Below are 24,982 nucleotides of genomic sequence, written 5' to 3' on the forward strand. Positions count from 1 at the left end.
AGCATGGATGCTAGCTAGCTAGTTAAGCACATTTTGTGTTTATGCTAAGTTTGTGCTAAAAGCTCAACCCTGTGGTTCATTTAAGCCACTGGTAACAAAGAAAACTTCCAAAAACATTAGATATTGTTTCTGATGATACTTTTTAAATTATGAAATATTATTGCAGCGGTTAGAGCGCCGGGCTGTTGATAACAGGGTTGTGGGTTCGATTCCCGGGCTTGGCAAGCTGCCACTGTTGGGCCCTTGAGCAAGGCCCTTTACCCTCTCTGCTACCCGGGTGCTGGAGTTGGCTGCCCACCGCTCTGGGTGTGTGTGTGTGTACTCACTGCCCCTAGTTCACTAGTGTGTGTGTGTGTGTGTGTGTGTGTGTGTGTTCACTACCACAGATGGGTTAAATGCGGAGGACACATTTCACTGTACGTAGTACAGTGACAAAAACATGCACCTTAATTTTTTAATATTTAATTCTGAATAATAAAATAGAATCATACATTGTCACTGTTGTGCAAATGATGGTCGTTGTTTTTCTTTTTTTGACAATGTGAATTTGGCAGCTGTTCTTTAAAACTTGATCATAATGAACGGATTAATAGATCAAAATGTGTTTACTCTGACTTCCATTAAAAGTCTTGTAGAGGGGACATTTGGAGTGGTTGTTTTTTTTTTTTTTTTCATGACAGGGACGGTGTATCCAGTATCATTTGTAAGGGTTACAAGGGCTAATTATGTCTCACTGCTGGGAATGAAATCACCCACTAATAAACCAGTCAGGAATGTTTGTAAAACAAGTAGAAAAAGGGATTTCACCGAGGAATCTCCTTTCTTTCAAAGTGCCGTGAAATAACAGCTGCCCTTTTAATAGGTTTTGCATTGCTATTTAAATTTTGTGAAACATCCCCACATAATTATCATTCTTCCAAATTTAAGCTTCATTTCTCTGATAATTATTCCTTATCCAAAGCCAAATATGATGGTGATCATGTTGATGAACTACTAAATTCTTTGGTTATAATTTTGTACATCATTTAATTTAATAATTTAACACTATCATCATGAAACCACACATCTGATGTCTGTACATAAGTACTAATACAGTATGTGCCATCTGCAATAGTTATTAAAAATACCTAAATAAACAGGTTTTATTTTTAACACCAAATATTAGATTTAGATAAAGATTTACACCAACACTGACTGGGTTGTATTGATTAGCGTACAGACCAGTGTCTTTACTGGTAGTCAGGACTGGTTAAGCACTGCAGAGATTCCTATAGTTGCATACTGCTGCACTACAGAATATGACATAGTAAATAACTTTAAAATTTGGCACTAGTTTTAGGCCTTTAAGCCTGATCAATTTTAATCATTCAAATGTTTTAAGTTATGATTCTATAGATAAAATTGGCTTTAACCCCTTACATAAGCCCACACTTCATTCACACTTCCATTACTACCCCATTTAACATCAGTTTCACAGGCCCAAAAATAGAACCCTGTGGGTCTCACAGTTACCAAATATACCAAACCAAACCAAATATAGTTCCTGCATTAATATGTAAAACTGAACATCTTCATTTAAAGGTATAAGGATCACGTTCTCATGGTATTACCAACAGAATTTGTGGACCTGTGACTGATGTTTGTCCAGCACTTCTATTTGATATGAGCTAGAAGCCTATAGTTAAGAGGTGATGCTCAAGCAAGAGAATCCAGCAACTGCAATGACGCCACAGCATTAGACAGCATACAGAAACCTTTAATTACTTTTTTTTTTTTTTTTTTATTTACCACACATTTAAAAAAGTGAACCACACTATACAAATGGTTTTTCTGATAGCAGGAAACAATGCTGAGTACACGTCTAAAGACCTGGTCAAACACACATTCTTTACCTGGGATGTGCAGACGGAAAAAAATAATAAAGAAATCGCACCATTTGTTTTTGTTGTTTTTTGTTGTTTTTTTTCCCCCTCTGTTAAAACGTAAGGTTCGGTTCCTGGCCAACGCTACCGCTATGCTATGCGGCAGCAGTTTTAAATACTCTAATAATGCCTTACTTTTTCAGTTTGTTTGGATGGTGTGGGTGACTTTTCTTTTGTTTAAATGCAGATAGGCAGTTTGCATGCAAACCCTAGCGTGAAGGTTTTCCGATTGGGTTTCTTCAGTAATAGTTTGCGTTTCACGAGATTAAGGTAGTAGGTCTCTGTCCAGCTTTATTTACAACCATGAAGTCTGTCCGTCCTGAGCCGGGCCAGGTGAAGCGAGCCGCTCCAACGCACTCGTGGCGCTTTAAAGGGAAGTCCAGCTCAGCAGACGCCTGCTACGATGATATACACACAAACACACGCTCAATCATTCTCCTCTTCCGTCCTCCTCCTTCTTTTTCTTTCAAAAATTCCTCCTGTGCTCACACATTCCCAACAACATACTCCTGACGTCAAAAGGAATGATGTTTATTACGTAAGAGACAACTTAAGAGAGCGAGAGAGACAGGGGAAGACGCAGAGGGGAGAACGAAAGGGAAACGATTAAGCCAAGTAGCTGTAGGTGTCCTTCTCGCCATCCACTCTCTCCAGGTACTCCTTCTCTATGAGGATGTCAATGCATTTCTGAAAGAGAAGAGGTAAAGCACTGGTAAGAGTCATGCCCAGCATTAGTTTAACATGGGGAGGTGGGCTTATGTATTTGTCTGTAAACCTTCAAAACAATTCTCACGGGATAAGAAATCTCTGCAAAAATGACAGATGGGAGTGGCTACTCGATTTACCGCACCTCCAAAATATTACAGGGTGAATAACCAGTCCAATAACCCACTTACCAGGTTTGTCTCAGCCTTAAACAACCCGCAGCATCTCTGTCAATGCCATATGCTGTATACTTTATAGCTGCAAAGAAAAAACAGGCGTTCTGTACCTTGATGACAGGAACTCTAGGCTTGAATCTGGAAGAAAGCTGGTTTAGGACTTCGGCCAGGAGCTGCTGGTGCTTCAGCATCTTCCTCATCTTCATGATACGCACTATGGCTGCCTAGAGAAGCACAAAGATACAAGTGGTTTATTAGACAGCCTAGTCAGGGCTCCAGAGCATCATTAGTGGGAGTTTGTCGGTTATATCCCCAGCGAGTCCTAGAGAGCATACAGGTCCTCAGCTGTCTAATGAGGTGTTAGCGGCAGTTTGAAAGTTATGGCTGGCTGGCTTCACCCACCCAGCACTGGTAGCACTGTGTGATATGGGAAGTCTTAATTAGTGGGTGGGAAATGAAGGTGACTAAACTGGGGAGGAAAAAAAAGAAAAGGATTAGATCCACTTAAAAGCCTCTATAGGAGTGCTCATTAGCAAGAAAAGCTATAGTTTGCGTTTCATTGTAACATGAACAAATAGATGCAGCTAGACAAACATCTCTGAATGACTCATCACTCCTCAGCCTTTCAGCTCAGCTCCGCCATATATTTTCTTTAATCCTCTGGAGTCTATAAGGACACTTTCTCAATGTTTGCATTTCTTCTTAATAATGCCTTTAAAGGCACTTGCATATAAAACATATAAAAAAAATGTTCAGATCTCACTATAATTAGACCTATGTAACCTAGAGCACTGTGTGAAGAGAACCTTGGACCATAAACCTGAAAAACTGAAGTCAGATTTTAGAGGTTATTCATATTCATATTTCTTGTCTTTCTTGAAATGTTTTGTTTCTTAAGTCTGAATAATATAGTGTATATAAACAGGGAAGAGGAAGAAGACAACCAAGCGTCCGCTGGTCAGTTTCACACAGAACCACAGACGGGCACACAAATCCACCAGTTGGACACTGAGATGCAGAGACCAGCATCTTTACTGATCTGCACAGCATTGTGAAAAGTCATGTACGATCAAACAATGAGACGTAACGAAAAGGGCGGGCTCTACAGATTCAGGAAATGTTATAACTGTATGTCTGTGCTCAGTTATCACAAAGATATTAACAGAAATATGGTTAACCTCTGCATTTGTATAGTATGCAGGTTAATGCTCATCATATAAGCTTTTGTGTTCTGCTACGAACAAGATAAGCTGTCCTGCCGCTATCTTGACGCCCAGTTGCTTGGTCTGCAACCATGACCACGGCGCTCCGATTGGCCACCATGATTTTAACGTATCTGGACAATGCAGAAAATAGAGCAAAATATCACCAGTTTCGGACCCTGCGTGAAAGACATCATTTATATGAGCGTATTTCTAAATTTCTAAGCTCAACATGCATTTTATTTGTCACAAGTCGGACAGTGTGAGAAAGGGCCTTAAACCTGTGGTGGAAGTTAACTAGATGGGTTTTGGAGATGGAGAAATGCAGATTTTAACCACATGTTTAACAGCCTCTTTTTGGCACATGGGAAAATAGGGGTAAAACAGTCTCAGCAGGTTGCAGAGTGAGCATTTACCTGTATCAAGAGTTTCCGGTCTTCCTCAATGTTTTTGTGAGTGGTTTCTTGTTCTTGTTTCTGCTCGGTCTTCATTGGCACGTTGATGTTCACTCGCAGCTTTTTACTGTATAAATTGAATGAAAGCAAACCTTTTATTATGCTCCTAAAGATATGGCCATATTACTGCTGTATATTGCTTAGCCTTATAAGGTAATGTCAGTAGCCTCATTTGCCTATCCAGCCTTATAAAGTAAAACATCAGAAGCACTACATATGTGGAAAAACATTGTGACCTACTTTTTATAACCAAGGTAGAGCTTTATGAGGGTGTCTGGTTTAAAGTCCATCTCATCCACATTAGCATTCTCATCCTCCAGGACCTGCACCATGACACACAGCAAAGCAATTAGCATCCAGTATACACAAACTGTGCGGCTAAATCCTCTGCACAGTAGTCTGTTAAACAGTTTCTCTCTGCAAAAAAATTACTGTGGACAAATCCCATCAGAACAGATGCTGGTGAACATAAATCCAGTAAAAAAAGAAAGCAAGAGCTTCTCATTCTGAAGAAAGTAGTGAGATCTTGTCGGTGAGCTGGTCTGAAGAACAGAGCTCGGTTCCTCCAGGTTTCTCCTGGACGCCCCCCAGTCCAGCCAGCACAGCGTGGAGGATGTGTTCAACTCCATCAGCAGCAGCAGCAGCTCACCTGATTTACCATCATTAAGCCCTGATTCACCACCAAACCAGGTGTTGATCTGAGGAGAACTCTAAATAACACTAGACTCCATGAGAGAGGAGAACTTTGGAGATTCTAATAAATGTTGTTTGTATTTATTCTAACATCAGTGTTTTACTGAGCAAATAAACAAACACTCACTTGAGCTTTTTGCACAGTACTGTATAACATTAATAATCAACTGACCTTCACCAAAGAAATAGTCCCTAAAAAATCATATTTTAAAACTATAAAAGAACAGGGCCAGGGTGGGGTCAATTTAAATTCAGTCTTAGACATTTTAAGGGAGTGATCCATTTTATAGAAACATTTCACTTACCAACAATTTAGACTTCAACAGAATTTGTAGAACCTGAACCAAAATGTCCTGCAAACAAATAAGGAGCAAATGTTATAGTGCTAGATCATTAGACATTAAGATTAAACAAAACTTCTGAAACCGTCAGAGCACACAGACCGGACGAACACAAATGCTAGGCTGAGCACACATTTTAGAGCTCCTCTGGAGGCATTAAAACTTTCCCAATCGCTAAAGAAAAACAGGAAAATTAAGACAAACCTGGGTTTATCTTCTTTACGCGGTTTACACTGGAGCAGCACCACCAGCTTTTTAGCAGGTTCGCTTTACCTCATACACAATGGCAAAACACTGACATAGGACTGCTTAGGAGTAAGAGCAATAATAGGAGCGTATGAAGTGTACTTTGAAATTTTTTGGGCAATAAGTAAGTCCTCTCCGTCCAAAACGATAGCACATATTCGTGTTCGTCCACACAGCGTGCTCTGGCCTGAAGAATGTTTGGTCGGTGTGCTCTGGCCACAGTTGTTAATCCTTGTGGATTTAACTTAATCAAAACTACTCACTATTTTGATCTGAGTGCTGTCAGTCAGCTGTTGGACAGTGTACACGTCCTCTGTGTTGTACTGGAGCAAGATTGCCATCTGAAACGTGGAAGCCTGCAGATAAAGACAGAGGAGTGTTAACCAAACTTGATGACGAAAGCACCAAGACTGACTAGAGGCTTGTTTGTATACTGCAAGTATATGAATATAGTTCATTAAGTGGGATCAAACATTACGCTCCATTCCTTGTGTGTCCTACCTGCAGGGTATATCTGTTCTTGAAGCAGTTGGTAACCAGCTCTCCTTTGGACAGGTGGTAAAGCCAGGTGAGCTTGCGGCCGCTGTGTCTGCTGGCGTAGAAGGCTGTGAACCTTTGGTAGCTTCTCTCCAACTGTGTGTATATGTGTGGGGGAGAGAGAGAAGCAATGCATTCATTAAAAAGCTATAAAACCCTGCCACAAAGTAAGAGAATAAGATGTCCCTCAGTAAAAGATGCTATTAAAAATGAGTCTGCAAACCAATCATTGAAATGTAGAAATAAGCATGTTACTCAAGGTACAGTATGTGATTTGGGGTTCTGAAGGACATTTAATGAGGCAGGTAATATCCTCGGCTGAGGTGGCATCACCAATGATGATGGTAACCACGATCTTGTGCCAACTATGGTATAACGTCTGGATCTTCGTAATTAGGTCAACAGTGTGTGAACTCTAGGATCTCTGAGTTAATAATATGAGCATGTGCTGTGTGTAGTAGTACCTCAGAAGGCAAAGCGAAAGTGCAGGATTGCTGGAAAGGCCAGGAACCAGAGCTCAGCACTTGGATACTGAAGTCCACTGAATAAGAGACAGCTTATGAACAATTTGGAAAACTAAAAGGATAAACCAAGGATTAACCTTCAGCATCAGGGGTGTAACAATGCATGGGACTATACGTTTAATGCAAAGACATCAAACTGATTAATTCAATTACGGAACATGATTCCAGATAATGTTAGAAAAATGTATAACAAGAAATAGAAAAGCGCATTTCCAGAAGAAATTGCAGCGTGATTGGGCAACTAGCGCAATTCCTAGGTTCTCCTGGAGAGGCGGTTGCTATGGCTATGGTTGCCATGTTGCTCTAAGCGATTGCTGTGCTGTTCCTAAACGGTTCCTACGGTCCTTTACCAATAACATTTGCTATGTATGCTGTTTCAAGTGGCTGCTACGCTGTGGCTAAGCAGCTCCTATGGTGGATCAGGTGGTTTCTATACGGATGCTATGAGCCATGTGTTCCCAAAAGGTTGCTATGCTGTTCAAAATGAAAGCTGTGCTGTTACTAAGCAACCGCAGTGATGTCCCAACTATGCTATGATGGTTTTTATTGCTAGGTGGTTGCTAGGTGTTGCTACGCTGTTCTAAGTGGTTGAACTGAGCATCGGTACACCCCTACATACTGATGCAGCTTAGTGCACGTCTTATACTTACAGTCTAAAGGCTCGGAGTTGGTGAGGTGCTTCTTGAACTGTTCATTTAGATCTTTGCTGACGCCGATGTCCTGGAACATGCGCTGGAGCTTGGATGTGTACTCAAAGCCACACGCTTGCTGTTGGAAGACACATTACGGTAAGTCACATTCAGTTACTCAGAACACAAGTTGATGATTCACCATCAAACTCCAGGAAAATAGTGCCAAGACTGAGACGCTTAGGATGTGTTTTAAAAAAAAAAAAAAAAAAAAAAAAAAAAAAAAAAAAAAAAAGCAGAAGATCTGACAGTCTCTTATTTTTGGTTCGTACTGGGAACATAAGGATCTACTGAGGACAAAGGACAACACCTTCAGTTTGGAGATCATGCTGGCCTCGGCATCGTCACTGGCGCTGTTCTGGTGCACCAAACGCTTAGCCAGCATTTTTGCGTAGAACTTCTGGAACACGTCTTTGTCCTCAATGTACTTAAAGACCACCATCTACAGAAGGAAGAAACTTATAAATTCAGATGCTGAATCATGACCAACAGAACTGCATTATGGGTACAACTGCATGTGCTCACAGTGCCTCATGTATCAATTAGTTTTATTATTTAAAAAAATAAATAAAACCCTCACCACTTGATTCAGCGTGTCTTCAAGCTCTGCTTCCTCTGGATTCTTGGAGCTGGGCGAAGACAAGAGAGAATATTTTTATCAGACCCAGACCAAACCGAGCAGAAGGACGCCTGCATTAAACCTGCATAAACATGCATTAACACGCTTCTAAAGAGCAGCTGAGGGATTAGGGAATCAATCTGACACACCTTTTCTTAAGCAGGGAATCACAGTATCGGGCCAGAAGTTCAGGAGATTTGCTAGAGGACTGGACCATCTTGGTGACTGCATTGTTGTTGATGAAGCGGCCACAAGCCTGTTTGTAAAAGCAGAATAGTTAACAGCACCCTTCAAAAACTTCTAATTATGGTTCAGGAAAATAATAAGCCATAAAGTTTATTTTAATTTAAGATTTCAGAAAACTGTGGTAGTCATTAACAATTTCTATACTAGACCTGCATGCATTTTATGCATTTTCGCATGCATCTCACATATAGGTCAAAAGTACTGTAGCGGTCTTGATACCCATCATCAGCACTAATGCAAGTTTAAGTGCATATAAATTAAATATAATATAATATAAATATTAAATTAACTATGGGATGAAATTGGAGTGTTTTAATGGAAAGCACACCTTATCCAGTGCTGCCACAAAGCCAGCATCATTGTTAAACGCAGACATCACCAAAGCATTGTACTTCTTATGGACATCCAAAATAGTCTGGACGTACATTTTGGGGTCCTGTTGAACACAAAAAGTGCACAGTAAAAGTCAGGCTGGAGGGGAAAAAGGTCACATGATCAAAAACACTTCAATCGCAAAGTAGATGTTTGAGCATGTCTAGACAACCCGTACGTACATTAAGAGCAGCCTCCCCACATTTCTCGATAGCAGCCAGGCCCTGGTTGTAGATATGCGTTTCCAGAAGCTTCTTGAGCTCTCCCAAACCGTCTGTGATCCTTGACACCAAGTTGTACATGCGACCAAGATCTGCAAACAGAAAGAGGAGTCTGCTAATAACAAAAAAAAAAAAACTATTATATTACTCAATAACTCAATGCTTTGGAATCAATATCAGGCACCAGAACAGAACACGCCTTTTTTTGCCCCCAGACTGCAGTGTAGCTCCTCATACCTTCATTCTTATCTGCGTCCAAAAGGTTTTGGAACTCAGTGTGGAAGATCTCTAGGTGCTTCTCAATGAGAACCTGCTCACACTTCCTTGCTAGCTCGTCCTGTGTGCTCTCGTGAAGGTAGACCTGCACCCTCCTCTGTTCTTCCAGCAGACGAGCCTCAGCCTGCACCATAAACACACAAACATTTAGTAAGCAAAAGCCAGGGGAGTGTAGATTTTTGCAACACAAAGTTAACTGTATATTTTATCCATATATAATCACACACCTTTTTCATGTACTCAGTGACGGGGTTCTGTTGTAGGAACTCTGTACTTTCCCTTGTGTAGAACCGCTCCGTGTCAGCCAGGAACTGAGTCTCAAAGTACTCCTTATAGACAGACAAAGTGGGTCCTTTAGCGAAGGCATCATCTTCATTCAGGCCCAGCTCCACTGCACAAAGAAACAGAGGCACAAATCTTAGTACACCGTATGAATGATCTGTTGTATTGTAACACAAGCAAAAGCGCTCTTGCTTTATTTCTTTTTTTTAATTATTTTCTAGATGATCATAATTCACAATATTGATTTTAAAATTAGAGGTTAGACATCAAAAGATATTTCTGGAAGATGGTACAAAGACTGAAGAAGTGATAATGCATTTAAAATAATTCATTTTCTTTTATGTATATTTACAATTTCATGTGCCTTGATATTCTGAATTTAAGCTGTGTATCAATCCAGGCACAACTCTAATTTATTCATTATTTATTTATTTATTTATTTTTTAAAAATAGTACCAATTTTTTTTACAGTCCTATAAAGACTCACCATAAGACTGAACCACTCCGCTGATTAGTCTGGTGTTGATGGTCTCTCCGTTTCGCTCCTTCTCAATCAGCTTCAATACTGCATTAGTAACCTGGGATAACCATCAGAACAGCATGTCAAAGGGTAGAACAGGCTAATATTCACTTATTTAACTGACATTTCTGCTTGTTGGCAGCATTCCCAATAATTAATCCCCGTCCAGTGTGAATACCTGTTTGTTCAGAGGCCGGAACAGGCATTCCCTCCACGTCACCAAGGCGAGCTGAACAGGGAAAAAGACCAAACGTTACACTCTCGTAAAAGGATGCAGCATTTTGTAGATAACCAGGCCTGGGCTGAAACCTACCGAGTAAATTTCATAGATGCCTTTGCGGCCCTCGTCACATTCGCGCCGCACCCAGTGGCGGTTGAGGTAGGCACAGATACCATTGAGGACTTTGCTGGAGAACCGGTAGTCTTCCCACTGCTGTGTGTAAAACTTCAGAACACTTTCATCCATCAGGTCTTCTCCATCCTACAAGAGGAGAAACAAATAGTGTGAATATATCTGTCACAAAGATTTAGGATGCTATATAATTATTTATATAATATTTCATAACATGAGTAAAATGTATTGATTAGGAGCAAAGACCTTCAAACCAGGAACATACTCGAACGAGGTCATAAATAAGTAATCAGATTTAAATTAAATTACTACTTTAAAGCCACAGACAGGAATTTTAAACCTGCCTGGCACCATATTCGCTAAACCACTGGATAAAGCAGCCCAAAATGAAAGCCTCTTTACCACAGCAGGGCTTCAGAGTGTTCAGCATCACCACAGACTCGCATATGGTTATGGCTATAGAATCATGTAAGGCTATCAATTTCTGTATTATTTATAGCTCAGTAGCACCATGTTATATAAGAGAGCGGTGAGGAACTTCGCTCCTGGAGGGCAGGATACCTGCAGTTTTGGGGGGTTTCCTGCTCAAGCACACCTGATTATCCAGGTTTAGAAGGTGTGCAAAAGATACTTTGCAAATGTTATGTTGTGAGATAAAATTAGCCTGAACCAAAACAATCAGTGTGGTATTCAATTGCAGCTATGCATCGAATTTGGAGGAAATCTCTGAATAATATTTTGTGCTGCTTAATTATGACTGGAAATTATCTTCGAGAATGCTGCGGTCTTTGTTCATTTGGGAGGTGACAAACCAGAGCACACTCTGGAATATACTAACAAAGAGACCCGGCCCGACCCAGCCTGACTCAGCCCTACCTTTAGTAAGTTTGTTAGGTAATTCTTCAGAAACTCCTTCAGTCTCTTGTAGAGCTCCAAGCCCACAAACTGGGCTCCACCTGGAGTGGGTGCCTTCTTAGAAGGCTTGGACGGGGGGACGCCCGGCCCGCGGGCCTGGTTAGACTGGTGTACACTGGTGCAGTAATTATACACATGACTGGGAGCAGAAAAGTTAAGAAACTGTAACATAGTAATCATTAATTTACATTTATTAATATTCAGTTTTATCTGCCTTAATACTACAAATATTACACACTCTCACCATTAACTTAATTGTAACTTCCACCTAGAGTGGGTGCCTGGCCCTGGTTAGACTGGTGCACACATTAGATTAAACTACTAATTATTTACATACACATCAACTAGACATAAGCAAAGATTCAGAATACAGGAATTCTAAACTAGAATGCGAGACCAGTTCATTGGAATATAATTTCTCATAATTTCTCACAGTATGTCAACCAATATTTGCTACTAATACAAATAGCTAGTTGTCAGGACAACTAAACAGACACACAGAGCAAAAAAAAAAAAAAAAAAAAACTAAATCATTATTCACAAACACACTATGTCCAAATGTTTGTGGACACCCCTTCTGATGAATGCTTTCAGCTACTTTAAGTTGCACCCATTGCTGACACAGCTGTGCAAATGCACACACACATAGCTTGTCTAGTCTCAGTAGAAAAGTACTGCCAATAGAATAGGACTCTCTGGAGTAAATAAACATGACCCTATTGGCTCTATGCTTAACGCCAAGCTTGGGTAGAGGGCTATAACGCCCCCAGCATTCAGATGTGCAGCAGTGGAACCGTGTTCTCTGGAATAATGGATGGTTGCTGCGCCATCCAATAGTTTTGGAATGAGGTGTGGTGGTGATCATCCAACATCTTGACCTCATGAACACTCCGGTCACTGAATGCAATCCAAAAAAACCAAACAAAAACAAAAAAACCTTACAGCAGAACTCCAAAATCTAGTAGAAAACATTTTTGGATAGTAGAGACAGTTACTCCAACAAAAGCAGGATAAACGCCAATACCCTTGAGAAATAATAAACAAGGAGGTGTCCCAATACTTTTGTCCATATAGTCTGTATGACATAATTCCCTAAAACTGCAAGATGGCGGCAGGTCTAGCAATAAGCAACTACTACCTATACAATGCACCTACAAAATACAAGCCCTGTGGCGCAGTATACTTTCTATAGTGTATTGCAGGTCATCAGAACCACTGTGTACCGTATTGACTACACAGCACATTAGCACATCAACTTCTAGTGGGTTAATCCTCATTCTCTTATGCAATTTCACTAATTACAGCCCATCTCTCTCTCACACACACACACACACACACACACACACACACACACACACACACACACACACACACACACACACACACACACACACAAGTTCGCTATAATTAAGGATACGTGTAGAGCTCCATGTAGCGTGACTTGGCCATGCTCTGGCGAGTGTAGACCTGCTGAATGCCCGCTCGCAGGTCATCCCAGATCTGGTCCAGCCCAATCTGTTTGAGTCCATGAGGATTCTGGCTCCTGTTGGACGACATTCTCTCCCCTCCAACTCACTCCCCTCGCTGTCCTGCTGATCTGCGTCAGATGCTCCTCCTGGCGTTCTGCTCTTCACTTCCCTTCCCTTTTCAGCGAGGCGGCGGACAGCTAGTCCTCCATAGGGCACGGCGGGCAGAGGCGACGGTGTGGAGGAAAGACAAGGGCACGGACCCCCCGGCAACTGCACGAGTCACTTTCAAGTAACAGTCAGGAAAGAGACCTGCAGAAACACACAAAGACGTTCTAGGTTACATATATGATCATGCATATGGACATGGCCTAAGGTTATTTTTGGAAATGCAGTCACACATGATGTACAGCCCAATAACCAAGGTAATAAATATCAACATGACACTAAAGGAGACGCAGCATGACTGTGGGTCATGGGAAAAAAATGTTAATCCAAGGTTAGTCCGTTATTTTTAATGCCTGTCTTCTATCTGTAATAGTCCTTCATGATCGGTCAGAATATATCGCATGCAGTGCTGATGGAAACTGATGGAACCATGAATTCTGCTCTCCATTACAAAATCCTGAAGGAGAAAGTCTGCCTGCCAGTTTGTGACCTAAAGCTCAAGCTCAGTTGGGTTACGCAACAGGACAATGATCCAGAGCACACAAGCAAGTCCGCCTCTGAATGCCTCTGAATCCCATTAAGATGCTATGGCAATACCTTGAAAGGGCAGTTAATGTTTGGAAAACCTCTAATGAGGCCAAATTACAACAATTCTGCAAAGAAGAGTAGATCAAAATTCCTCCACTATGATGCCAAAATTAGTTTTCACAAGCAACCAGAAATGTCTGACTGCAGTTGTTACAGCCAAGGGTTATTAGGTTAACCTTTTACCAAAACAACTGCCTTTACTACCCAAGAGCTGGATCAGCATCAGTTTTGGAAGATAATGATTGGTATCATAACAGAAAGTGTGTGTTTTTTTTTATCTGTTTTCTTTCCCAATTGTAGATGCCCTGAACTTACTAAAGGCCTGGACTTTAAACTAGTGATCCTTTGACGATAGTGTCAACACCTTAGTCTGGTAGGCCACTCAGAGCCAGTATCATGCCATCTCTAGTTCGCACAGATTTCAGAAGTGGCAGCTCATTTAATACACCACTGAAAAGGCTTCTGGTACGACTATAACAACAATACAATGGAACCAACCATATTTATATAAGAGAGTCTTGACATCCTCTAAATCCACTGCACAAACGGGGGAATCAAATAGACTTTGACCAGCATGAGAGACATACAAGTCTCTTGTATGTGAGGACTGGGGGGGCAACAGTCATTATCCTGTCCTGTGGGGCTGGCATAACGCAGCAAGGTGTGTGCGAACAGGCCGAAAAGTGACGTCATTGGGTTTTTAATAGGGAATAATGAAGAAAACCACAATCCTAAACTAAACATGATGATGTAATGGTGTCCCTCCAAAAGGAAGCTGCAGCAGTCGCCCCTAGGACAGTCACTGCTTGTAAGGAGGCTACACTATTCATTATAACCCAGGGTCCCCTCCTTGTAACCATGGCAACAGCTCCAAGAGCGCGGGCTGCGCGGGACCGAAAATAGGAGGCAGAGCGCTTCGAGCCAGAGATGCTGCTGTAAGCCGAGTGAGCTCGCGACATCCTCGCATCAGATCACGACTTCTCAGACTTGGAGAGAAAGCATGGGAAATTAGCTCTGCACTTCAGTCTACCAGTGAGTCACTTTGAGAGGCACTTATTTAAGGGCATCTTCATTCGCTGTTCATTTACAAATGCCTGGGGTATGGTTACACAAGCTCTACAAAACAAGCAGACTGATCTGAAGCCTCGGCCCGAGGTGTATCGCGCTGCCCTGGCTTGCTTAACGGCCTGCTCGGTACAGTCAGAGATGTGAGCCATCAGCAGAGCAACATTGGAAAGCCTGGGCAACACAAATGACTTTAAACCGCCTACACAATTACGTAGCCCAAACCCAATAAATTAGGCTAATCATTTATTATCCGTTTGTAGCGGCCAGGTTACTTAGAGCAGGCAGAGATTAAGGTAACGGGGTCAACGCAGAAACAAAGGTCAATGAAGTTCAATCGAAACTCTGGGCAGCGCTCTGGACGTCTAGCTGGACGTATACCTCTCCCAAGCTATTCGGACATACCTTCTCATCAGCGAGTCCAGCTACTTTAAGGTGCACCCATTGCTGACAGATGCTCAAATTGTGCGCACACAGCTTGCTCGTACAATTTCCACAGAAAAGCACTGCCTGCACATTGAATGAAGGGGGAAAGCGTCACCCAAAGGGGTTGACATCATTCTCTGGAGTGAGAGCTCCATCCACTACCCTTAACATAAGCTGGAATGCCACAACCGAGTCTACCAAATTCTCCACAGCAATGTTCAGAGATCTAGTGTAGAATCTTCCCTACAAATGAGAAGTCTGCTTCTGCAGCACACTAATAAATGTCCATTTCTCTTGATTTTAGAAGATTAAGACACCGTCTACAAACTTTTACGCATCTGCGCCGCTGACCGACACTACCATGAACTAGTGCAGCAATCGACAACAGTGGCAGCTGACTGTAAACGTTGCTGACTCAAGTCTGAAGGTCTATTCGTAGGGTTTGTTCCCTAATAAGGGTAAAGAAGACAATGATTAGTCAATGATTAGAAAACATAAAACATAACGCCAGCCTATAAAGATGGAATATTAACCTTTCATGACTGTGTAATAGCCAAATAAACGTAAGCTAGGGGGACCACATGTCCTCTTTTGGGGCGTTTTAAACAGTGTAATATGTCCGGGATTTCGCATCGATTTAAGACCCACCTTCTCACCACTACAACTGGTCTCCACGTACTCGCATCTATCCGGATGCGGTCAGTCAAACTGCTTCCCACCACAGCCTTAAAACGCCCAAATGCCAATAAACCTGTAGTTTTCTGTCAGTGAAACCAAGTGGCCAAATATGGACAAAGTTTCAAATCAATAATCAAATCAAATCACACACACAGTTACAGACTGTCGGACACACTATCTGGACATCGTTGAGCCGTCCTAAACAGTGCAATGTAAAGGTAAAGTAAAAGTGCACGTATTTGTCACTATACAGCGAAATGTGCCCTCCGCATTTAACCCATCTGTGGTACTGAACACACACACACACACACACACACACACACACACACTAGTGAACTAGGGGCAGTGAGCACACACACACCCAGAACGGTGGGCAGCCAGCCCGGGGAGCAGAGAGGGTAAAGGGCCTTGCTCAAGGGCCCAACAGTGGCAGCTTGCCGAGCCCGGGAATCGAACCCACAACCCTGTTATCGATATCCCGGCGCTCTAACCGCTGAGCCACCACTGCCCAATTTTTATAGCATAAATTATAGTATTAAATATAGTATAAATTGCATTTATTTACTTATTTATTACATTAATATCGGCACATGAAATGATTTAGTAATAGGGGATAATTTAGGCGATACCAATAGGTGATTATTCCACTTGTGACGTTCAGAAGTTACAATTAAAGGAGATATAGATTTTTAGGGCTATGTATTTTGTATTATATTAAATATATTATGTATTATAATGAATAATTATCATTAATATCGCTGAGGAATTCAACTTACTTCAGCCCTCAAACATGATCCCAGTCCAGCAACTTAAGACTACTCAGCCACATCATCCTAACCACGGTGGACGCCAGTGTTTCCCCAGTGTCCTCGTTTTTTATTTTTATTAGCTAAAAATATCTAATATTTATGTAAATGACAACACAACGCCATTAAGCGTGTATTCTGGACTAACGATATCCCTAAACCATCATTAGCTTGTGGTCACGAAGCTAAAGTTGGCTTCTCGTCAAATTCTCCGTTCCACCTTAAATGGTCAAGCAGCTTCACTGCGGACCTGCTCAGGCGCCCGTATGTAACTAACGCAACATTTAAGGTGGAACGGACGATTCGTAAAACAAGCAGCCTCGTCTTGTGGGCCCTCGTTTGGCGCAAGATAACAAACGATTAACGGGTCACAAATACAATATTAATTATAATACTTCTAAAATCGAGGTCTAATCGCGATTAAATCTTAATTAATAGCCACTGGGTCCGTTTATGGAGCTAAATGGTCAGATTTCACTAGTAGCTCAACGTTAGCAGCTAGCTAAAGCAGCGTTAGCGGCTAAAGCTAACGAGAAGCTAAACGTGGGACCGTATCGAGGCCTTGCATGGCTGCTAAAGCTGGGGTTAAATCTTTGGGATTTGGCTATATATCCTATATTTATCAGTGACAAAAATGTATATAAACAGCTTGTTTAGCGGCATGGTACACAGCTGCTGCCGTTCCTCCCACTGCCCCCAACATTAGTGCGACTCCAGCTGAATAAGACTTAGCTAGCTATGTGTCCAAATGTTTGTGGACACCCCTTCTAATGAATGCATTCAGCTACTCGAAGTTGCACCCACTGACACTTCTCTAGTCCCTGTAGAGAAGTAGCTATCTAGCTACTGCCAAAAGAATAGGACTCTCTGGAGCAGATAAGCATGAACCTATGGGCACCATGCTGCTGCTGCCTAATGCCAGATGTGGGCTATAGAGGGGTATACAGCCCCCCAGCTTTGAGCTCCACAGAGGTGTGTTCTCTGCAATGATGGATGGGGCTTCATCCAATACTTTTAGAAGAAGTTGGGGATGAGATTAGGTGGTGATCATCCAACATCCTTACCCTCATAGCAATGCTCCTCCAAAATCTAGCCTTCCTCCCTGGACAGTAGAGACAGGTACTCCAACAGAAGCTGGAGAAACTCTTTACTAACCTGGATTTCGGAAGCAATGAGAAGCTGTCTCAATACTTTTGTCCATATTAGCTTTATTGTTTAAGTTTCTAAATTGGGTTTTGCGATAATCTTGGTTTTTATCTTGAACAAACTGTAACTAATCACCTGTTTATATAAAGGTGAAAGCCTCCTCAGCCATGAGACTCCAGAGACTACTGATCAGCCAGGGTTAGGGTCTTAGGTTTTCTCTCTGTGTGTGTGTGTGTGTGTGTGTGTGTGTAGTCTTATATTTGAAATGTGTCAATATTTAACGGAGCCTTAGAAAAGAAAAAGATCTGGCAAGTCTGGCAGACCGATTGATTGATTGATTGATTGATTGATTGACTGATTTCAGATCAACATGCTTCATAAGAGTGCCTGCTTTGCATAACCCAGCTCAGGATCTGGTCCTAAGGGCAAATGTTTGTCAACATAAATACCCAGCAATCATTTCTATCTGGATATCTGTCAATACAAGCAATATATTTATTAATACACCTGAAAAATATCTAACAATCTGTAGCTAATATGTTCCTCTGATTCTGTACCCATGTGGCACATTATTAGCCAGCTACAGCAATGCACTGTCATTACATCTATATCTACCTAATTCATTAATTACAGCACTAACTTACAGCTGGATAATTAGGAATTAAGAAACCCTCCAGTTTCTTCCAGCTTAGTATAAGTATTTACACAAATATGGATGTATATACACACCAAAAACGAGCTAGTAATCGATTAAATGAGCAGCTCGTGTTTAAATGACAACAGAACCAGCAATCGAGCCCAACTCCACATGACCCTGACAAGACCAGCCCAGCCAGGTATCTACTAACTTAGCTAGCCATAGCACCCGCGAAGTAAAGGGTCCAGCCGAACCAGCCAGGTCCTTTTATATGCTTATAATGTTCTCAATAATATGCAGCTAAAAGTACCATTAAAGTACTAATACAGAGATAGTTCTTAATGCTGATCTGAGTGTCGTACCGGAGCAGAGCTAAAGCTGCTAAGTTGGCGCTCTTACCATCCTCCTCCGACAGCGAGCCGAATCTCCAGATCCCAAATAAACCACAAAATAAATAAAACGCGAGCTTAAATCCACACTTTTCTGATAATACCCAAACAGTGCGGTTCACAAGAGCACCCCAGTGCTGGAAGGAGACTCGGACTATTCCGTTTTGGCGAACAAAGCAGCAGCTCTTCTCCCCGAGAGCACAAAATAAAAAATACAACACCTCGTCAGATTTGTGCTCGCGGAAACAGGTCCCTGAGAAACGAGGAGCTGAGCGCACCGCGTTCCGCTTTTGTGATCGCTTGTCCCGGATGATGAAGATTTCTAATGAATACTTAATAATAATTAATATTAAAGATGATGATAATAGTGTGCTGTGATATGTTAATACTAATATTACTATAAACACGAATACTACTCTGAATAATAATAATAATAATAAAAAAATAATAGTAGTGATGAATAATATTAGTGTAATAATAATAATAATAGTGTAAAAATAGCAGCAGCAGGAAAAGCAACAACAAAAAATTGGTATTTTCTTATTTTATTCTTATTTGACTTCAAACTGTTATTATTATTATTATTATACATAAAGACGATGCTGATATTAATAATATCACCTCACCAAATTTGTGCTTGCAGTAACAGATCCTCATTTAAAGTATAATTATGATTATGAATACTTTTTTTTATAGGAGGAAGAAATGTGATCGAGCAGTTAGGAGGTTAGTTAGGGTCATTCCTTCTGACAGTGAGGACAGTGAGCTTAATGAGAGGTCACGGGGTAGTTAAAGGTCAGCTAGTCAAGTGACGTGTGTGCATGCAATAAACTGCTGTTTGTTCATTTCTAGTGTAGGGAGGAACTTTTATGATTGATATATCAACAGGGACCCCCAAAGCTCCCGGAAATGCCATAGAGGGTCATGAATAATGGAGAGAACTGGTCATTTGATTTAAAAATGTTTTGCGTGATTGTATCGTTTATAATCAGCTATGAAATGCAGAATATAGACTGCATTACAATTGGCTACACAACAATATTACTACTACTGCTCATTATAATGGGGCTTCAAGTGGCTCAGCAGTGTAATGTGCCCGGAGGCTGCAAGTCGAATCCCAAGCCATGTCGCTTTGCTATCAATGGCCAGAGTCGAGTGCAAGCGAGCACAATTGGCTGCTCTTTCTGCCCTTACCACTCTTAAAGCGATGTTGGCTGGCACAGGCATCTGTTAGCAGGTGCAGTGGAACTGGGGACCCGGCGCTTTCCTTTGAGAGTATAGGCTAGGCAGCGGTTCCACATAGGCGACAGTTCGAAAAAAAGAGGTGGTGTCTGGCTTAACATGCACTGGAGGAGACATGTGTTAAAGGCCTTACTGTCCTAGTGTCAGTAGCACTACTGAACTGGTGGGTTACTTGGCAGTGCCAAATTGGGAAAAAATTTAAATAAATAAACAGATAATCATACTAATACTACTACTAATAATAAATATATATTTGTTATTATTATTATTATTATTATTATTATTATTATTATGTTATCTGCTTATTTATGTTTTCCCCCAATTTGGCCATTTTTTCCTCCAATTGGCCAATTGTGCTTGCTTTTTTTTATCTGTTTATTATTTTATTTTTTCCCCCAATGTGGCACTGTAAAAAAAATACAGGGGTAAAAAAATGTAAAAATTATATATATATATATATATATATATATATATATATATATATTTTTTTTTTTTTTTTTTTTTTTTTTTTTTACCCCTTTTCTTCCAATTTGGCACTGCCAAGTAACCCACCTGTTCGTAGCCCACCTGTTTGTGCTGGGACCACATCTCTACCGCACCAGCTAACAGTAACAGATGCCTTTGCCACCCAACATCGCTTTAATTTAGGATTTGTTCGATTTGCAAGGATGGTTTAAAACACATTATGAATCTGATGCAGAATTTTGTTAGGACTTTTTCTTGTGAGATATGAGACTCATTCTTATGAACTTAGGAATCTTCTTAGTACAGCTTTTGTGAATTCAACCTCAGACATCATTAGCATACAATGAAAACCCACCACAGCAGCTATTGCTCCTTTAAAACACACTGAGCTTGGTACTACATTGGCATGTGCCCGTATGCATTGCAAATGCAGGACCTCATAATGCAACAGAGTTTTTTTTAATGTTTTATAGTTAAATCAGTTTCTCTCATCTGTTTGACAGCTGAGATTACAGTCAGTAAGCTGCAGAAACGTCCGTGCTTGTTCAACAGAGCTAAGACAATGTAAATACATGAGCAGGAGAAAGCATACAAATACAAAAGGGTTCAGAAGGCAAACATAACAGACATACTCGGATGTTAAAGGGCCCATATACCAACATCTTCTTAACCTTGGTAATTCCCCTCTGAGCTCTTGAGGAACTTTCAGTGGTTCTTCCATTTGAAACTGTGAAGGAGCCTCTTAAGATGCTTTGAGGAACCTTCAAGAAATGGGTTTTTAGAAGAAAGGGGTTCCTTGAAGGATCCTCAAGGATCTTAAACGATAATAAAAGTTTCTTAAGGATCTTATACTTTTAACAGTGCAGTATGTATGTGATCTCTGTTCTGATTGGCTCGGCTGTTCTGTATTGTGTCACATTCAAAAAGCAGCCCAGGCTAAACCACTCCTCTGAGCTTTGGCGAGAGTTGGATGGGTGGAGCTATAGTAGGTAAATGTGTTGGTTTTTGTGACATCACAAAAACGCTGAATTGCTTCGTTCCCAAGTTTGGACTCTACAGACTAGGAACTAGCAGCACATGTTGACGTTCTACATCACCTGGTTCTGAAAAGTGAGGGAAGTTCTGGTTATTAGAATATGGGCCCTTTAAAAAAGAGAAAATCACAGGATTTCAAAGGTGATACTTTAATGTTTTGTAGGTAATTTGTCTCTTTTCTTTTATCTTGCAGGTAGAGCTAACTCCCAACCTAGACATACATTCAACTGCAAAAGCAAATACGAAAAATGTGAGATTATTACTTACAAAGCTGTAACTGGTTTGTTTATGTGAATTTATCTGAATTAAAAGACCATAAATGTCAAAAAGCCCAAAAACACACACAGCTTCAACCTTCAACCAGGCATTTAAAAAGATCTGGATCAAATTTTATGTTAAAATCTTATTTTTTAAAATCTTAAATTTTAAAGTCGACTTAATTTTGGCTTTTTGCTTTTTTTAGTATTGTTTATAAAAATGCTGTTATAATTAAGCTTTTAAATGGGTCATTTTCCATAAAGGAGGTCAAACAAATGGGAAAGCACAAAGAATCCAGAAAACTACAGGAACGTAAAAACTACTACATCAGACAAAAAGTGCTGCGTTAATACTGACGGACCATGGCAGGAATGTCAGCCTATTACCATGCTTCTATATTTGTATGACAGTTTTGAAGACGCCGGCAATAAAAACATATTTAAATACAATCAAATGTCATCGTCTGTAACATAAATATACATTGCGCTATTGGGGTTGTGGATCATATTTCTGGCAGTTCAAAAAAGATCTGTCCACCGATGTTAAGTAGTACAATCATACATGATACAATACACAGATTGCTTCGACATTTCAGTCCATGGAATGCAGAAAAGACGCCTTCCTACATGTGCATGGGATGAATTCGGATTTGACGGACGTCCTTGCATTACACCCATTCATTCACATACAACATAATTACATCGCAGGCCTGACAGCCAGCGCGTGTCCTGATGGACGTTGGAGTCTGTTTTTCACACTCAAGTTTGAGTCCAGTTTTCTGCGAGTTTCACTGTGGGAATTCTTCATCCTTGAGGTTCCACTGGGTGGCGCTCTCCGCACATTCTCTTCTTTCCTGCTGGCTGTGACTAAATAAACCACTCCTTCTTGCTCTCGTCGATAGTCTCTGTGAAGGCGGGGTCGTTTACAATGATGGCAGCGTCGGCACAGTCTGCTGACTCCGCCCCCTTGGCCTCATTGGTGTGGTAGGAACCCTTGTGGCGGAACATGTGCCGCACCAGGAACACCAGTGTGCAGAGGATGGTGAAGATTACCACGGCGATGATGCCTGAATAACAGAGCATTATAATAATTACTACTAATTACCACAAAACACATTCTATTAATACTAATACTGATGCTAATACTGATACTAATACTGATAACACAGATATTAGTACTGATACTAATACTGATATTAATACTGATTCTAATATTGATATTATTACTAATACTAATACTGATACTAATACTGATGCTAATACTGATAACACAGATATTAGTACTGATATTAATACTGATATTAATACTGATTCTGATATTGATATTAATACTAATATTAATACTAATACTGACACTAATACTGATGCTAATACTGATAACACAGATATTAGTACTGATAACACAGATATTAGTACTGATACTAATACTGATATCACAGATATTAGTACTGATACTAATACTGATACTAATACTGATATTAATACTGATTCTAATATTGATATTAATACTAATATTAATACTAATACTGATATTAATACTGATACTAATACTGATGCTAATACTGATGATAATACTGACATTAATACTGATGCTAATACTGATATTAATACTGATACTGATACTAATACTGATGATTATACTGATACTAATACTAATGATAATATTGATATTAATACTGATGATAATACTGATATTAATACTGATGCTGATACTGATACTAATACAGATGCTAATACTGACTCTAATATTGATGCTAATACTTATCCTAGTATAAATACACACACACATTATAATAATATAACATAATAATTATAATATATTTTATATTTTTGCATTTCATTAAATACTATAGTTCTTTCTTACCTCCGATGATCGCAGAGTCTCTGTTAACTCCATCCCGATTGACCCGCTCTTCATTGAACGGGAACTGGATACCAGCTAAAAGGAAAATGGCAAAAGTAAATCACTTCTAAATGACGACGGTTTCATCACTCACAAAAAATCTCACAGCCAATATAGAAGAATATGAGAAAGTAACAATCATTTCTATTGTCATGGTTCAATATTAAGAAACCTCAATATTATATATAAATATGTGTGTGTGTGTTTACTCATCATATATATATATATATATAGACGAAGAGTCTATGTAGGTTATACAGGTTAAAAAACATAAAAGACTTTTGTGGTGTCCCACAGGGTTGTGTTTTGGGGTGTGTCAAATTGATGCTAATTGTGACAATAATGTAGTTATGGAAGTAAATAACAGGTATGGGCCAACATACAGGGTTTAAAAGCATTTACCCACTTTTTAGTTGAATCATTTTTAAGATCTGATGCCAGTTTGAAATCAGTACATGTTTATAAATAGCACACGCTCTATATTTTTAATACTGGCAGGCAGGCAGGCAGGCAGGTGGACTGGGTGGGGCGGGGCTTATTTTCTTTATGAAAATCAGAGTGCATCCTTTCTGTCAGCAGGAGTGTAGAGGCCAAGGTTGGCATGTGAGCAGATCAGTGCTAAACCGTCTGCTCCTTTCAGCTGCCATCTCAGCACGGCTCACACCCTGCATGACTGAAACCCAGGACAAGTGAATGCACCCACTTCTTTTGCCAGTGTGACACTAATCCTCTCTATAGAGCTGTGGTCACAGATGCCTTTCACGGAGGGCATCAGCAAAACATCTCCATCTTCTTGCATAGAGCTCTGAAGATCTTCTGCAATCTTCTAGAAGCAGTATCAGAGTGATCTTATATCGTAAGTGAAGATCGTAGAGGAGTGTTTTCTCTGCAGGATACGAACAACATTGGAAAACGTACTGCGGAAGCTAGCAGTAATTTAACAGTCATGCAGCTTGATGGGGGGGTTGAGGTTAGGAAGCAGAAGCAATTCTTGGGTCATTTCTTGCTACAATTGGTATGAGTGGTCACTTACACTACATACTAAGCTAACCAGCTAGTCTTTTTGAGGAGATTGGCCATAACATTAAAACCAGGTAAACGTGACAGGTGAAGTAAATAACATATGGGGTCCACATATCAGGAAGCATGTGAACAGTCAGTTCCTGAAGATGATGTGTTGGAAGCAGGAAACATGAGCATAGGCCAAAATGTAATAGCTAGACGACTGGCTCAGAGCATACCCCAAAAAAATATGCCGGTCTTATGGTCAGTGTCAAAAGTACCAACCAGTGAATTAAGGCCCAAATTCACAACTGAAAGGATCTGCTGCTAACATATAGGTGCTGGATACCACGGGACACCTTCAGAAGTAGGGGGAGCTGCTCATCATCCTATAATATAGTATCTGAGAGACTGAG

At 40.5% G+C, this 24,982-nt stretch overlaps 2 protein-coding genes across 2 annotated transcripts in view; both read right to left on the reverse strand.

Moving 5' to 3' along the window:
- Nucleotides 1–1,735: 1,735 nt before the first annotated feature.
- On the reverse strand, nucleotides 1,736–18,896 carry cul1a (cullin 1a). The gene is made up of 22 exons (XM_072668929.1): nucleotides 18,673–18,896; nucleotides 12,711–13,071; nucleotides 11,255–11,432; nucleotides 10,340–10,507; nucleotides 10,205–10,255; nucleotides 9,994–10,084; nucleotides 9,452–9,615; nucleotides 9,186–9,348; nucleotides 8,910–9,040; nucleotides 8,684–8,791; nucleotides 8,259–8,365; nucleotides 8,071–8,119; nucleotides 7,801–7,932; nucleotides 7,452–7,569; nucleotides 6,742–6,818; nucleotides 6,242–6,373; nucleotides 6,004–6,096; nucleotides 5,459–5,506; nucleotides 4,701–4,783; nucleotides 4,422–4,527; nucleotides 2,914–3,027; nucleotides 1,736–2,609 (listed from the first exon to the last, which is right to left on the reverse strand). The coding sequence occupies exons 2-22, from the start codon at nucleotides 12,848–12,850 to the stop codon at nucleotides 2,529–2,531; spliced, it is 2,334 nt and encodes a 777-aa protein (XP_072525030.1). The 5' UTR covers nucleotides 12,851–13,071; nucleotides 18,673–18,896; the 3' UTR covers nucleotides 1,736–2,528.
- A 1,916-nt stretch (nucleotides 18,897–20,812) lies between these two features.
- cntnap2b (contactin associated protein 2b) overlaps nucleotides 20,813–24,982 on the reverse strand; it is a 66,537-nt gene continuing 62,367 nt past the window's right edge. The window contains exons 24-25 of the mRNA XM_072668440.1: nucleotides 23,526–23,600; nucleotides 20,813–22,728 (exon numbers count right to left, since the gene is read on the reverse strand). Coding sequence (XP_072524541.1) covers nucleotides 22,529–22,728; nucleotides 23,526–23,600 — 275 coding nt within the window. The 3' untranslated portion in view covers nucleotides 20,813–22,528. The remainder of the gene's footprint in view (nucleotides 22,729–23,525; nucleotides 23,601–24,982) is intronic.

This window comes from Salminus brasiliensis, chromosome 23, assembly GCF_030463535.1.
Source record: "Salminus brasiliensis chromosome 23, fSalBra1.hap2, whole genome shotgun sequence".
Lineage (NCBI taxonomy): Eukaryota > Metazoa > Chordata > Actinopteri > Characiformes > Bryconidae > Salminus > Salminus brasiliensis.

Bases quoted from the DNA above. Each gene is read 5' to 3' on its own strand.
- cul1a (XM_072668929.1), bottom strand. From the start codon at position 12,850: ATGTCGTCCAACAGGAGCCAGAATCCTCATGGACTCAAACAGATTGGG. The intron at 6,374-6,741 runs GTACTACTACAC...ATATACACACAG, and splicing joins CTTTCGCTTTGCCTTCTGAG to TTGGAGAGAAGCTACCAAAG. The intron at 6,097-6,241 runs GTAGGACACACA...CTTTATCTGCAG, and splicing joins AGAACAGATATACCCTGCAG to GCTTCCACGTTTCAGATGGC.